The sequence below is a fragment of the Triticum aestivum genome, chromosome 2B, assembly GCF_018294505.1.
Source record: "Triticum aestivum cultivar Chinese Spring chromosome 2B, IWGSC CS RefSeq v2.1, whole genome shotgun sequence".
NCBI lineage: Eukaryota > Viridiplantae > Streptophyta > Magnoliopsida > Poales > Poaceae > Triticum > Triticum aestivum.
Genome location: NC_057798.1, coordinates 707,410,306 through 707,425,804, shown reverse-complemented (window position 1 = coordinate 707,425,804; position 15,499 = coordinate 707,410,306). Strand labels below are relative to the sequence as shown.

Sequence of the window (15,499 nt, the reverse complement as noted above, 5' to 3'; positions counted from 1 at the left end):
CCTCGATCAAAAGCTCAGTCTCACTGCCACCTCCCTTGCTCTCATCCTATCCTCTTCGTCTCCCCCGCACCACTAGACCCGCCCCCGCCGCCCGCATCCCCTGAATGGCGCAACCATGTCGACGGCAAATGGCTGATTCAGCAAGTACGAGGGGTGCGTTGCTCTGGCTTTTTCTGATTTGGGGATTTATTGTTTCCCATGTCTTGAATCTATTTGTTTGCTGTTGTAGATCACATACACGATTTCGTACGGGCATTGGAGCCAGCAAATTGATATTTCTACCCAATGCTTCCATAAACCCCTCCAGCAAAAGAAGCTGTCTTTCGAGTCAGTCGGGAATACATTCAGGATTTAAAACACATCGGGATCAGAGAGTTTGATGTGCTGATTTCAAGAATTCAGAGTTAAAAGTTTGATTTAGCTTTTGCCTACAAATTGAAGGTTTATTTTAAACTTTTTCCGAATTACTTTATCGGCAGCGAATCACACGCGTCAATCAATCAACTAACGGTAAGTACAACGTAACTTCGCGAGCATTCACTGCCGGGTTTCCTTCCGCCGCAAGCCCCCCGATATCCTCCCTCCCCTCCCCAGCCTTTCCAAAATCCAAACCTCCCAGCCAATCCGAACGTTCCCTTTCCCGCTCCACGAGCGCCCGCCGACACGCGGGCCCCCACTTACCGGCCCCACCGGACAGCGACCCGAGGGGGGCGACGACCACGACCGTCGCCCGTTAAGTCCCAGGCCGCGCCCCACCCCCCGCTCGGTCCGTCTGCCTCGCCCGCCCGCCCGCCGCCACCAACGAACCGCTCGCCCGCCCGCCCCTCCTAAATCCCCTCGCCCACGATCCGATTGGCGCAGCCTGCCAGGTTTCCGTTGGCCCCTCCGCGCCGCCGCGCCTCCGGCGACCTCCGCCCGCGCCCGCCGCCCGCGCGGCCCGATCCACGAGGCGGCCCGGCGCGGGTTCCGGCCTGGCCTCTCCCCGCCGTACGTCGCTTTCTTGGGGGTGAGTTTTTTGAATCTTGATTCGGGCGGAATGGGGTTCTGAGGCGTTTTTGAATTCCTTTCGATGGAGGAGCTGGGACTGGTCGATGTTTGGGGGTGGTGCCGGATCCTTCCGCGGTGAAAAGCCGCGGGATTTATCCGATTTCGCCTAGGTCGGGCGCTCTGAAGGAATCGGTCGCGTCGGCGGCCGGGGGAGCTCTTGGCGATCGTGGGCGAGACCGACTAGGGATTGTGCATCCCGTAGATTTTTGCGCGACTCGGTTCTCTTGATTGCTCCATCGTTTCTTTAAATTAGTTGGCCGCGATGTATTTTCAGACGTTGCTTGTCTGACGACACTGTCCTGTTCCTGTTATGCCATTGGTTTGAAAAAAAAAGTCAAGGTTTCAGTGTAGGTCTTTGTTGAATTTGCCACTACAATTCCCATCACCGTCGTGGCTTTAGAACGCATTGTTGTTGGAGAGGTTTATCCACGGGCTTCTTGCGCACATTTCTTTGTTATCTAGTAGGTGTTAGTATTGCCAGCTAACGTGTGCTTGGCTTCTTACAGGATTTAGACACTTCAATCGACAAGACCCCTCAGACCGTTGCACAAGATAGCTGACAAGTTTGCATAGTCACAAGTCCGCCACCAACATGGAGATTATTGACTTGTGTTCTGATAGCGAAGACGATGTTAAACTGTGTTCAAAAGGCAAAGACATCACTCATCTGTGCTCAGAGGACAGAAAAGACAGTCTTGTTCCTATTGATGGCGTTGACTCCTCTCTTCTTTTACTCAACACGCCGTTTGCCAAGAACAATGCAGAACAGCCAATCACTTTGGATGATGATGATTGGTTAAGTAGCAATCCCGCTTCATGCTCTTATAGATCTCCGGCTGGTTCATCACACAGGATCTATCCTCTCTCAAGTTCTTCGCTCATGCTATATGATTCCCCATACGGTAAAGCCAAGCAGGAAATTGATGATGGTGAGTACGCTGCATTTATCCTTGATTTACTCCGACAATTACTAAGAATTTTTAAAAGGGCACCGCTGCAGCCTGTGACTAGTAGCAAGATTAATGTTTCTTCACTGTTCAAATTTGTCAGATGATGATGTCTATATGTATTCGGTTCCGCCTCCATCATTTCCAACCAGTCATCCAAGTTTGAGTGACGAGGAGGATCTTACTGCAAGGTTTAATTATGCTGATGGTGGAACTGATTGGAAACTACCTTTTGGTACCAGCCAGAACGTCAAAACTGATAGCGATAGCGGTGTGTAGTATGTACCTTATTCATTTAGTTTGGACAAAAATATTCATGCTGGTGCAAACTGTGATTAATTAAGATGCTTTTTCGCCATTCATAATTGTCAGATGATGTCTACGCTTATGAAGGCCTGCATTCACAGAGGATGCTTCCTCCATCAATGCCTTCCTTTAATCCAGTTAATAATGACCCTGAAGTTTCCAATGGCTTTGGCACGCAAGGCCAACCAAACGCAGAAAAAAGGCCTCTTGGTTGTGATGAGAGAGCTATATATGAAGAAGCCCTACAGGTATATAATTTTACAAGTCACTGTGGAGATCATATATGCTTTAATTGCCTGATGACTTTGATCGGATTCTAATTAACATCGACTGTAAACAAAACTTTTGTGCAGCATATCAGTCAGGAAACAAAGGAAGAAGATCTGCCTGAAGGTGTTTTGTCCATATCACTCCTTAAGCACCAGGTAAACTTTATCTTACAAAACCTCAGCTGTTGTAATTGGTATGTTTACTCTGGATATCCTGTTCACTGTTATGTTCTTGTATGTTTGACAGAGAATAGCATTAGCTTGGATGCTCTCCAAGGAGAATAGTTCGCATTGTCCAGGTGGAATTTTGGCAGATGATCAGGTTATTTTCATTTCCTAGCTTATTGCACTTGCTGTTATTATTTTACCACTTCTCCTTTCTTAGCGCCAGATAATTTCCCATGATGTAGGGTCTTGGGAAGACAATATCAACAATTGCCCTAATACAAAAGGAGAGGGTTCAACAGTCTAACTTCATATCTGCTGATTCCGACAGTAAAAATTCTGTGCCATTAGATCTTGATGATGATGATATAGTGATGGCAATGGACAAGAACAAACCCAAGGGTGAACCCTCAGATAGGCTTGATCATGAGCTCTGTGCTAGTTCGTCGGGGAGTGCTTTTAATAGAATGGCCAAGACTGTTAAAGTTGAGCCCAAGAAGAAGGGCCGAGTGAATCTACCATCCTCTGCATCAACCTCCAGGTCTGCTACTAGACCATCTGCAGGAACACTGGTGGTTTGCCCGGCTAGCATTCTTAAGCAGTGGGCTAGTGAGATCAAAGCCAAGGTTGCTGAAAGTTCCAGATTATCTGTTTTGGTTTATCATGGAGGTTCAAGGACTTCAAAACCAACTGAGTTGGCAAAATATGATGTTGTTGTCACCACATATACTATTGTAGGCCAAGAAGTGCCCAAACAAGACTCTGATGACGATATGGAGCCAAATCACGATGAAAAGTATGGGTTATGTCCTGATTTTGCTGCTCGTAAAAGAAAACTGACAAAACAGACCAAGAAAAAGGCAATAAAGAAAAAGAAGGTTAACAATTCAGCCGCTGACCTGGATGGTGGTCCACTTGCCAGGGTGCGATGGTTTAGAGTTGTGCTGGATGAAGCTCAAACAATAAAAAATCACCGGACTAAATCTGCTAGAGCCTGTTGTGGACTGAAAGCAAAAAGGAGATGGTGCTTATCGGGTACACCTATGCAAAATACAATTGACGACCTGTACAGTTATTTCCGCTTTTTAAAATATGAGCCATATTCTTCATTTAGTTTGTTCCGCTCGATGATAAAGGGTCCAATATCTAGAGGCTCAAGTCAGGGGTATAAGAAACTTCAAACTGTCTTGAAGATAATTCTGTTGCGGCGCACAAAAGGTGAAATAAAATTCTTTGACAGTTTGTCTATATCTATCTATCTGCAATTGTTTGTTATCTACTATATGCCGTAAAGGCGTAAATCCACACGCCTTTGCCTATAGAATTGTTTGTTATCTATGATAACTATTGATATTAATTTTATATCATCTTTAGATGTATACGTATTTGACTTACATTCTATATATGGCAACATGAATTTATCACCTTTGTCTTGGAAAATGCATTTTTTCATATGTATATTTGTTAGCATAATTTACTCTCATTCCGCCAGCCATGAAATACATAACAAAACTAGAAACTGAAGGAGGGGGAACAAAGTACAAAAATATAGGGAACAATCTAGACAGTAAGCACCTTTTGATTTTATTTAGATAATAATGTTTGTGTATATTCCTTTTGATTTTATTTAGATAATAATGTTTGTGTATATTACTTCCTTTACTCGGAAAGTAGTTCCATCATGTTTTGTGTCTTAAAGTGCACATAACTGTAACTTGGTTCTTCATTGTTGTGATATTCTGGCATTGATTCACTTACGAACTGTTTCCATTAGAAACACTACTTGATGGAGAACCTATTATAAAAGTACCTCCAAAGACAATTGAGCTGAAGAAAATAAATTTCACACAAGAGGAACGGTATTTCTATTTGGCTCTTGAAGAAGGTTCTCGGGAAAAGTTCAAGGTAGGTTCAAGTTTACAAACTTAATTTTATTCAGTTTTTGTATCCTTGGTCACTCAGTTGGATGTTGTGTTTAGATCATATCTAAACTTTTGGCAATTGTGGTGCATTAATGTTGTCTAATCTCAAAAGCAGTATCTCCTGTGCACTCGTTGAAGTCGAAAAACAGCTCAGTTTTGAGTTATCACAACTCAGTTATGGCTTTCAAGAATATCTCTTAGAATAGCATGATTATATATTGTCTATTGATACTTCCCAAGCTATTTGTTATCCCGGTTGTCTTATATTATCTGATAGAACCTTTTGATCTGATGAGCTTTTTAAGCTGTATTGGTCTCAGAGGGATTGTTCGGTGCCTTCGCTATTTTCTTTTCCTGAACATAATCAAAATACTTGCATTAACATTATAGCTATTATGTTTAGCAGTCTGAATTTAACATTCAATGCTCTTAATAATTTATACCATTTTTTATTTTTTCCCCACAAAAATCCTTTTGTTTGTGATGCTCATATGTTTCCTGTTTATAACGCAGGAATTTGCTGCTGCTGGAACAATAAAACAAAACTATGCAAACATTCTTGTATTGCTGCTGCGGCTTCGGCAAGCTTGTGATCACCCTTATCTTCTGAAGGATGACAATCAAGCAAATTATACTGACCCGGCTTCCATAGAAATGGCAAAACAACTTCCTAGGGAAATAGTGATGAATTTGCTCGAAAAGCTGGAGGTACGGCGACCAATTTGTATGATATGTGCGGTAAGCAGCTTGTTCACTTAACATTTGTATGTGTAAAATTTAGTCAACATCTGTATGTGTAAAAATTGTTACCTTGCCTCTGAAATATTCATTTGTTTGCAGGAGCAGAGAAAGAACGACATGGACTCTCGCACAGGACCAAAGGTTATTGTTTTTATTTAGCTGAAGTATTTGTTCTTTCACAACTATTTTAATGAGTATAGAATAATTTAGTCTGTTCCCTCATTTTGCAGGAACCACCTGAGAATGCTGTTATAACAACATGCTGCCATATTTTCTGCTATGAATGTGCACAAGAGAGCTTAAGTGAAGAGGAAGTCTGCCCTGTTTGCAAACAGAAATTAAGTTCTGAATTGCTTTTTTCACGCCCAGTATTAAGGCTCTGTATCTCTGATGAGTTGGAGTCATATGCAATAACTAGTTCTGCAGCAGCAGCAGGAGATAGTTCTGCAGCATCAGCATCATCGGCAGCAGTAGTAGCAGCAGCAGGAGCAGATAATTCTGCATCATCGGCAGCAGTAGTAGCAGCAGCAGGAGCAGATAATTCTGCATCATCGGCAGCAGTAGTAGCAGCAGCAGCAGCAGATAGTTCTGCAGCAGCAGCAGATGAAAAATCCTTGATTTGCGAAGCCAGTTACATCTCATCGAAGATCAAGGCGGCCGTTGACACGCTTAAATCAATCTTCAACACACATGGCCCTACTGATAGTGATGCTCCTAAGGCAATAGTCTTCTCCCAGTGGACTGGCATGCTGAACGTCCTGGAGCTTTCACTGAATAGCAATTTCATAAACTTCAGAAGGCTTGATGGGTCAATGTCCCTTGACGATAGAGAAGAAGCAGTGCAAGAGTTTAAGGCTGACCCAGCGGTACGTTCTACTCCTTCCTTTTTCAGCGTTATTACATTTACCATTTAGAAATTAATAATTCATCTCCACCATTCAAACAACAAATAATCAGAAAAAAATGTTCTTGTTCCTTATATTCAGGTAAGAGTGATGCTCATGTCACTGAAGGCTGGTAATCTTGGTCTAAACATGATAGCTGCTAGCCATGTGATCATGCTCGATCCCTGGTGGAACCCTTACGCTGAGGACCAGGCGGTTGATAGAGCACACAGAATCGGCCAGACCCGTCCTGTGACTGTCACTCGATTCACAGTCAATGGCACAGTGGAAGATCGCATCTTAGCTCTGCAGGTAATAACTTTGTCCGAACTTGTTTGCACTCTGCTTGTGTTTATTGCCCCCTTCATATTTTTTCCCCTGTTTTTTGTTGTGACAAAATGTGCATGTTTCTGTTGCCAGGCGAAAAAGAGGGAGATGGTGGCATCAGCATTTGGCGACGAGAAAACGGGTGGCATCGCAACTCGGCTCACGGTGGAAGATCTCGGATATCTCTTCAACGTATAGGGAGCTGATCGCAGGCCTTTGGCATCAACAATCGTGCAAAGCTCTTTTTGCACAGTTTTTTTTGGAGCACCTGTAGCTTAGAACTATTCTGCGGGTCACCGCCATGTTCTGATGCCTTGACCAAGTTTTGCAACGTGTTATTGTGGGCCAGGTTGGCTCATGTAATTATCTTACGCCCGTGGGCCGTCTGACGTTAGAAGTCTCGAATATTTAGCTAAGAAACCTGTGTCTCTTCCCATGTGGGCATGATAATTCGTTTGATTTGGATGCTCCCATATGTACATACTCTTTCTACTTAAGAAAACATGATGTTATTGGAACTCGAGGACTTTGATGATACACATAAACTTGTGTCTCGAAACTCGTGAGATAATGGTCTGCATCTTTTATTCTGGATTTGTATTTGTTGGATCATCTGGATTTGTTGCTATGATGCTGCACTTTTTATTGTGGATTTTGAAAACTCGTAAGATGTTGAACTCTTACATCATAAAAACAGAGAACAAGAATCCCCAGGGAACATTTTCCTAGGGTTAGCTCCACAAGAGGCAATCAAGGTGGTGGCCACTCACCCCCTCAAACTTCCGGCGCCATCGCGGGTCTCCTGGCCACCATGATCGTGGAACCCTGGATCTGAGTCTCCGGGGGAATGTGTCAACCAGGTGAACTTTTTCAAGGGCTGATGTGTCCTGAGATCACCTCTAGCATACACCCTTTTAAACCATGCGCCCTTAATATTCCGGCGACTATATGGGTTTGGCCCCTTTTTTGGGCCAGATCAGAGCCTGTATACGCGCCCCGGCCAATAATTTTTTTACATTGGCCCGGAAACCGCCCCCCTCTCGCAGTATACCATCTGCGGCAGATATACGGGGCCTAACCCTATCCCCGCGCCGCCGCAATCCCTCCTCTCCCCTCTCGATTTCTCGCCGCCGGTGACTCCAATCCGCCGCCCAACTCCACCATGTGGCGCGGGATGTGGTCCATGGCCCGCAACGCCCGCGGTGGCGACGACCCCGAGCGGAAGCGGTGCGTCACCGTGAGGAAACGGAGCGCCCGGAGGTACCTCAACCAAGGCCTTGAGCCGCCGCCGTCGCTCCTCTGCCGCGAGACGAAGGGGTATGACCGCAGGCAGGTGTTGCTGTCCTCCGGCGCGGGCAGCTCCTCCACCTGTGTCGAGCTCCTGTATGGCGCTCACGCCGGTGAAAAAAGAGCCGAAGGAGCTCCCACCGCTCCGCGCGGTGGTGTCGTCGGGCCGGAGGATTTCCTTCCCCAGCAGAGGTGGACGCCTTAGGCCGCCATCCTCTTGCGCAATGCGCGGGAGGAGGCGGAGCAGCGCCGTCGACAGGAAGCCGACCTCGACAAAGTCCTCGAGCAGGGGCTCACGAAGGCGCATGAGTTCGACGACAACTTGGCAGCATGGCACAGGCGAAGCCAAGGCGCATGACGACATCTACATCAACCCCAGCTCCAACTACAAGGACTGAGCTCCTTCGTCGTCGCATCCGGATGGCTCCGCTGAGCCAAATTTTAGCATTAGGGTTAGGGTGGTCGTGGCTGCTCTGATCTAGTTTGTCAAAAATCGACTATGTATGACTTTTGTACTAGTGGTTGGGGCCCGCTATTGCGGGCCGCTTGAGAGGAAGATATGCGCACCTTACCATCATGTCAAAAAATTTAAAAATATTCTCGCATCACGTGAACATCATAACCATCTTAAAAAGAAAAAGAAAAAGCCTAGACAAGCTTTCTTGAAAGTCACCATACCATTTAAAAACTCTAAGAGAACTTTCTCACAATGACCAACCAGCATGCGCCACATGGCGTAGCTGGTTGGCCACCATTCTAGCGTCTCTTAATGGGTTTAATGATGATCAAGTAACTATGAACGGTAGTAGTTCTACTGGAGTAGTTCGATTTCTCGCGTGAAGTTTTGATTTCAAAATTTAGAGGTTAACTTTAAAGTTTCTGTTCTGCCGCAACTGTTTTTTGGTTCGTATCTGAGGCCAGAGCGCAGTCGCATCTCACGGCCGACGCGGGTTCCAGCCTCGGCTGGAACTTTTTTGCCTCATATTCTCCGGAAATTCGATGGCGCGGACGAGCTCGCCTGCTCACTGAATCGTGATGCATCCGTTGGCTTCGGGATACACGGGGTAGGCGGTATTAGCAGAGGCGGACGTGAGCATATTTAATGCGTATACGTATGAGTTATGACAGCCACACACGCTGTTATGTGACCGACGTTCAAGCGAAGTGACGGCGTTTTCTAGTTCGAACATGAACGTACGAGAGGGCGACCTAGTCCATGCTACTTATTTTTTTATGCTTAGCGATGTGCATATCGTGCTCCCGTTTGACAAAATTCTTTTTTCTTATTGTTCTTTTTCTTTGACACGTTTTTTTTTCTTATCAGTCGTACCAGAGGGCGCGGTGGAGGGTTTGCTTTGTTGATTGAAGAGCAAAAAGTGTCCCCACAACACCCGGCGTGTCACACGCGACGTACTTTTTTTTTACTCAGCAAAGATATAATATTATCAACATACATGCATTCCGATAAACTTGAACCTATTTTATACTTTCTTCGTCCGAAAATACTTGTCATCAAAATAGATGTATCTACAACTAAAATACATCTAGATACGTCCATTTTAGTGATAAGTATTTTCGGACAAAGGAAGTATAAACATACTAGTTTGTGCGCACAAATGCAATATGTAGCCGGCCTCCTTAGATTCAGAAATTCGCAAGCACGGCGGATGCACTCACCTGCCAAGCTGTGCCGACCGTTCGATTTGTCTCGTGATTCACAAAGTTGTTGAATCCCGCACGAGTGCACGGTAAAAAAAATCCCTCTGTTCTAGAAAAAAAGTAAAAAAAATCCCTCAAAAGTTTTAAGTTTCAACTATGAAACTTATGGTTTTTGCATGTAAAATTGTCAAATGTTAACAAGTTTTAGAGATACTCCCTCCGTTCCAAAATATAGCGCGCCCACGTTTTCCGAGGTTCAACTTTGACAGTAAATCTAACCAACGAGACCGATAGCGGCGGGAGCAAAAATTATACCAGTGAATTCGTATTCAAAAGAAGTTTTCAATTATATAACTTTTCTCCCGCCGCAGCCGGACTCGTTGGTTAAATTTATGGTCAAAGTTGAAGCGCGGAAATCAAGGGCACACAATATCTTGAAACGGAGGGGGATAATTTTAAGCAATTTTTTATGTCAGTCCTAGACACAAAATTTGATTTTAATCAGTCGCTCGTAGCCTCGTACTAAGTTTTCAACAATGAAACTTGAATTTTTTTTAAAGTCATCAAAATAAATTCAAAATGGATTTTATTTGAAAGCTGGCCGCGAGAAACACAAATCTGAAAACAAAATTTAATTTAATTTTTTTATTTAAAATATATATAACTTTAAAAATCAAAATCCAAAACAAAAAGCCGGCACCATGGACCCGAGTGCCCCCACACATGGGTGCCTCAAATCCTCGTCCCCTAATATTTGATGTTTTTGATCTCTGTTATTGAGGGCCCCGTAGCCAGTCGTTGGAAATTTGTATAACTGATGCTTTGTGGTATCTGCTGTACTTGTTTTTTTTTGCGAGTATCTGCTGTACTTGTTAACTTGACAGCGTGCTGTATGTTTATCAATGAGACTATCGTGCAATTAAAGTGGCATGATTTTTAGGTATGTGCATGATCTTCTGAATTCTCGTTATTTTATTTTTAGATTCTGTTTCGCTCTAAGAGATACTACTCATGTGGGGTTCAGGAGGACATTGAGACCACCATTTGTTTACACGGAACCGTCTTCGTATTCCACTGTTGCATGCGGATGTCTGATGTGTGTTTATACGATCGCATTCAATACAGCCTGAAACGCGTCGCTGTCCGATTGGTACAAGTACCGGGAGCAGGTGTGCTCGTCCACGCCATCGCCGCTCTCCATATTCTCCTTCTTAATTAAAAAGCCATAGGGATCTCTCCCCCTACTGGTCTAGTTTTCTCCGTTTGCACTATATGTTGTCAAGGTTTTCCGTTTTTCTCCGAAGAACAAGTAGTTATGTCTAACTGAAATACTCTAGCAAATAATGCATGTGTCAAACGTCTCATAGTTTTGCAAATACTGGAGAATAGTATGGTTTTCACAAACTATGGTATTGTAAAAGCTGTAGTTTTTTTAATACTACAGTTTTTTTTCCGTATACTTTGTGTCCAAACACTCCGTAACTTGGAGCCATGGGGAGCCCGCGAATTTGGTAGCCTGTCCAGAAACCTTCGCAACTTGCAAAAGCGGCTTGACAGGCTGCGTCAACACTTCATGGGAAGGGGCCCATCCGATGAGGAGAAAGGCATCATGCAGAAGCTGAGAGAAGCACTCCGCCTCGAGGAAATCTGGATGAGGCAACGATCCCACGTTCCATGGCTTCGCTCGGGCGATCGCAACACGGCATACTTTCAGGCACAAGCGAGACAACGGAAACACACTAATCGTATATCAGGTCTCAGAAGAGACGATGGCTCTATTTGTGCCAATGAAACAGAGGATAAGGCTGAAATATTAGCATTTTATCAAGCACTTTACACATCGCAGGGTGCCAATGACACCGATGTGCTGTTATCGCATGTACCCACCCGAGTCACGCCGGAGATGAATGAACTTTTGAGTAAACCTTATGAGCTGGCTGAGGTTCAGCGTGCACTGTTCCAAATGGCTCCGTCCCAGGCGCCGGGGGTGGATGGCTTTACGGCGGGTTTTTTCCAACGGCACTGGAAGTTGTTGCAAGAAGACGTAACACAAGCGGTGCTGGCTTTTCTTAATGGAGGCGAACTACCATTGGGTCTCAACGACACATCTATGTGTCACACTGATCCCTAAGGTACATCACCCCCAAAGCATCTCACAATATCGGCCAATTGCTCTTTGTCCAGTGTTATACAAACTGGCAGTAAAGGTTATAGCTAACCGGTTGCGAGTGTGCATGGACGATATTATCAGTGAGGAACAAAGTGCTTTCGTCCCAGGTCGTCTGATCACAGATAATGTTCTCGTTGCCTTTGAAAGTGTTCACACGATGAAGAGACGGAAGAAAGGGAGGAACTACACTTGTGCGATCAAACTTGACATGATGAAGGCTTACGATAGAGTCGAATGGCACTTTCTGGAAGCTATACTCTTGAAGCTGGGGTTCAATGCTAATCTGGTCAGGTTGATCATGAAGTGCGTCACATCTGTTCGATTCTCTGTCCGTGTGAATGGAGAGCTGCAGCCTTATTTCAATCCATCCAGAGGGCTTCGGCAGGGGTGTCCAATCTCCCCTTATTTGTTCTTGCTTTGCGCCGAAGGTTTTACCTCACTTCTGAAGCACTACGGGGACTTTGTGGACAGGGGTATCCGAGTGAACTTCAAATCACCATGGGTGAATCACCTACTATTTGCTGATGATAGCCTCATCTTCATCAAGGCGAATGAGGAAAGCGCGGCTAGGCTAAATGATATTCTTGCAATATATGGGGATGCTTCTGGACAGTGTGTCAACAGGAGCAAGAGCTCTATATTCTTCAGCCCAAACACGCCGACGACCCTGATACAAACTTTGAAGCAACTTCTTGAAGTACAAGTCGAAGCTTTCTCAGAACGCTACCTCGGCCTACCCACTGCCATTGGCAAGATAACTAGTGGAACCTTTGAATATCTAGTTGATCGGGCACGAGGCAGCATGCAAGGTTGGGCAGAGAGGCTATTTGCTTGGGCCAGCAGAGAGACACTTTTAAAATCCATTGTTCAAGCCATCCCGACGTTTAGCATGAGTTGTTTTCTGTTTACGAAAAAGGTGTGCAAAAGTCTCACCTCAAGCATGGCAAAATTTTGGTGGGGAAGCTCTATTGATAGGAACTCCTTACATTGGATCGCTTGAGATAAACTTGCCACGCCAAAGTGCAAAGGCGGAATGGGATTCCGTGATTTTCGGCTGTTTAACTTGGCGCTGTTGGGGAAGCATGGATGGCGTTTTATGATGAACCCTAACTCCCTGTGCGCCAAGGTTATGAAAGGAAGATATTTTCCAGACTCGGATTTCCTTCACGCAACAGTCCCTAAATCATCCTCAGCTACCTGGAGAGCGATTATAGCTGGCCGGGAAGCTTTACAAACCGGGCTACTGAAGCGAGTCAGATCCGGTACTTCCATCTCTGTATGGGAAGACAAGTGGATTCCCTCCACTGTCTCAATGACTCCACTGCTGCGTCCAGTAAATACAGTGATTCAGACCGTTAACGAGCTGATTGATACAACTAACTAGACATGGCGTCAGGAGTTGGTGCGAGGGATTTTCATTGCACCTGATGCCGCTGCCATTCTTAACATACCATTGTGACAGGGAGGCGGCGAAGATATTCTTGCTTGGGCACATGAGAAATCGGGCATTTACTCTGTTAAATCGGCGTATCGAGCTCTCGTGAATCAAAAAGAGCGTTCGGCTCTAGATGAGGGGCAGATTACCGGCACTTCAGTGGATCAAAAACAGATGTGGGATGCATTATGGAAACTCAAAGTAGTCCCAAAAGTCAGAGTGTTCTGGTGGCGGGTGTTGAGGGGTATCATTCCTGATGAATGCACCCTAAGATATCGCCACATAAGAGAAACAAGCACATGCAAGATTTGCCTGGCCATGGACGAGGATTTGGAACACGCGTTGCTGCATTGTATGCATGCGTGCCGGTTCTGGGAGGAGGCCAGACTTGTTTTTGAAGTTCACCTACCACGTCTCCATCCTCATACTTGGACAAAGGATATCCTTTGTGAACCCCAGTTCTCTGATAAAGATCGGGCAATTTTCGTCACTGTGATGTGGGCAATATGGATGTCTCGCAATCGATTGACGCATGACAGAGAAGGGTGGGATCCAGCTTCTTCAGTAAGGAAAATAAGAGAGGATCTCGCCATTCTGGATATACCCGTGCATCTCGCTTCACCACTGCCGGGGTATGGTTGGCAACCCCCTGATGACCCATACATAAAGATCAACACAGATGTCGCTGTTCATCTCGACGATGGGAATGCAGGGCTAGGGGGTGTTGCACGCTCCTCATCGGGCTTCAAGGGTGCATGGTGTAAGCCGTCTTCAGGTGTCACGGACCCCCTCATTGCGGAGGCTCTAGAGCTTAAGGAAGGAGTGAGATTCGCAACACTACGAGGCTACACGCATGTCATCATGGAGACCGACTGTCTAGAGGCAGTTAACCTCTGAAACTCTCGCTACATTGACCAGTCAGTGATAGCACCTATCTTCTCTGAAATTGGAGAGCTAGCTCTTAGTTTTATTTCTTTCAATATTCAACATGTAATAAGATCAGCAAACAGTCCTGCATATTTGTGTGCTAAGCGTGGTACTACGCTTAATGTGACTGAGAGCTGGTTAGATACTACCCCTAGCTTCCTAATCAGCAACCCTTCTGGCTAACTGCTCAGCGAATGCCTTTGTTGAATAAAGCTCTTTGAAGTTCCCCGCAAAAAAAAAGACTTGGGGTTGGCTGCTGATGGTCAGCATTTCTTTTTTTTCCTATATAGTTGGAGCTTTTCTATTTTACAGGATGTCAAGTTTTTGGCAACTCCACTTGGGCCCAGGTCCGTTGATCTGGTCCGTGAACATGCGATGTGGTTTATCGGACCACCGCTTATAGAGAACAACTAATTGAGGAGCGCTTGTTCGGCAGCCTCTCCAAGGATCAATTAGGGTGGGTTGAGAGCGCGTCACTTGGCGCGCTCTCAGCCACCGCTACGTGTCGCACTTTGGGCACTCCCTTCAGATTTTATTTTTTATTTTTCTGTATGTGTTTTCGGCTTTTTAGATGTTTTTTTTTCAGTTATTTTGGTTTTTCGCCGGTCTTTCCTAGCTTTTGGATATTTTTTTTATTTTTTCTCGTGAAAAAATAAGTTTTTTTCCTTCCACAAGAGACACGGTTTTGCTTCCGCGGGAGGCACTGGAAGGAAAAAAATACATTTTTTATTTCCAAGAGGCATGGCCGTGCCTCTCGAAAAAGGAATAAAAGCGGGTTTTCTTTTTTAGAGGCATGGCCGCGCCTCTCGAAAACGTAAAAAACACTTTTTTCTTTTCTTCCGTGAGTGTCACGATTCTGCTTCCGCGAGAGGCACGGCCGTGCTTCTCGAAAATGAAAAAAACACGTTTCCTTTTTTTCTTCTTTCACGAGAGGTATTGTTTTACTTTCGCGAGAGGCACGGCCGTATCTCCTCAAAACGAAAAAACGTGTTTTTATTTCTCCTTAGGCAAGAGGCACGGTTTTTTTTTTTGTCTTTTTCGTGAAAAAGTTTGTTAAAACCTATCAACATGGAATCTAGTTTTGAAGATCTCGACCCGAGGAATCCAACGGTAAAGATGGTTCGAGATTTAGACGCATGGATTAAGAGAAAACATTTTGAATAATTAAATTTATGAAAAAAGAAAAAACACGCAGGCGGCAACAAGTGGCACATGCAATGCGCCATTTATTGCAACATGTGGAGGTGAAAGTGATTTTTGGAAGAGATTTCGAAGAAGTTGGACTCTTGATTTTCAAGGCCTTTCATGTTTGGACTTCCTTTACTCTACTTGGGCCGCAGGCCCGTTGACCTGATCGGCGAATTTAATGGGCCAATTTACGGACCAACTTCTGGCCCTGTCCGCCGTGCACCA

General features: G+C 45.0%; 1 protein-coding gene across 2 annotated transcripts; it reads left to right on the top strand.

Moving 5' to 3' along the window:
* The first annotated feature begins 758 nt into the window (after positions 1-758).
* On the top strand, positions 759-7,161 carry LOC123046860 (helicase-like transcription factor CHR28). Of its 2 annotated transcripts, none has more exons than XM_044470295.1 (13): positions 759-1,006; positions 1,554-1,976; positions 2,098-2,265; positions 2,367-2,548; positions 2,654-2,725; positions 2,817-2,891; positions 2,980-3,952; positions 4,509-4,639; positions 5,170-5,394; positions 5,497-5,538; positions 5,628-6,263; positions 6,384-6,593; positions 6,702-7,161. In XM_044470295.1, the coding sequence occupies exons 2-13, from the start codon at positions 1,640-1,642 to the stop codon at positions 6,804-6,806; spliced, it is 3,156 nt and encodes a 1,051-aa protein (XP_044326230.1). In that variant the 5' UTR covers positions 759-1,006; positions 1,554-1,639; the 3' UTR covers positions 6,807-7,161. The 2 variants fall into 2 exon arrangements, with proteins under 2 accessions (XP_044326230.1, XP_044326231.1); XM_044470296.1 differs by lacking the exon at positions 759-1,006 and adding an exon at positions 1,359-1,467.
* Positions 7,162-15,499: the final 8,338 nt, after the last annotated feature.

Excerpts from the sequence above, each read along its gene's own strand:
- LOC123046860 (XM_044470295.1), top strand. The coding sequence starts at position 1,640 with ATGGAGATTATTGACTTGTGTTCTGATAGCGAAGACGATGTTAAACTG. Across the intron at positions 3,953-4,508 it reads TCTGTTGCGGCGCACAAAAG|AAACACTACTTGATGGAGAA; the intron begins GTGAAATAAAAT and ends TGTTTCCATTAG. Across the intron at positions 6,264-6,383 it reads AGTTTAAGGCTGACCCAGCG|GTAAGAGTGATGCTCATGTC; the intron begins GTACGTTCTACT and ends CCTTATATTCAG.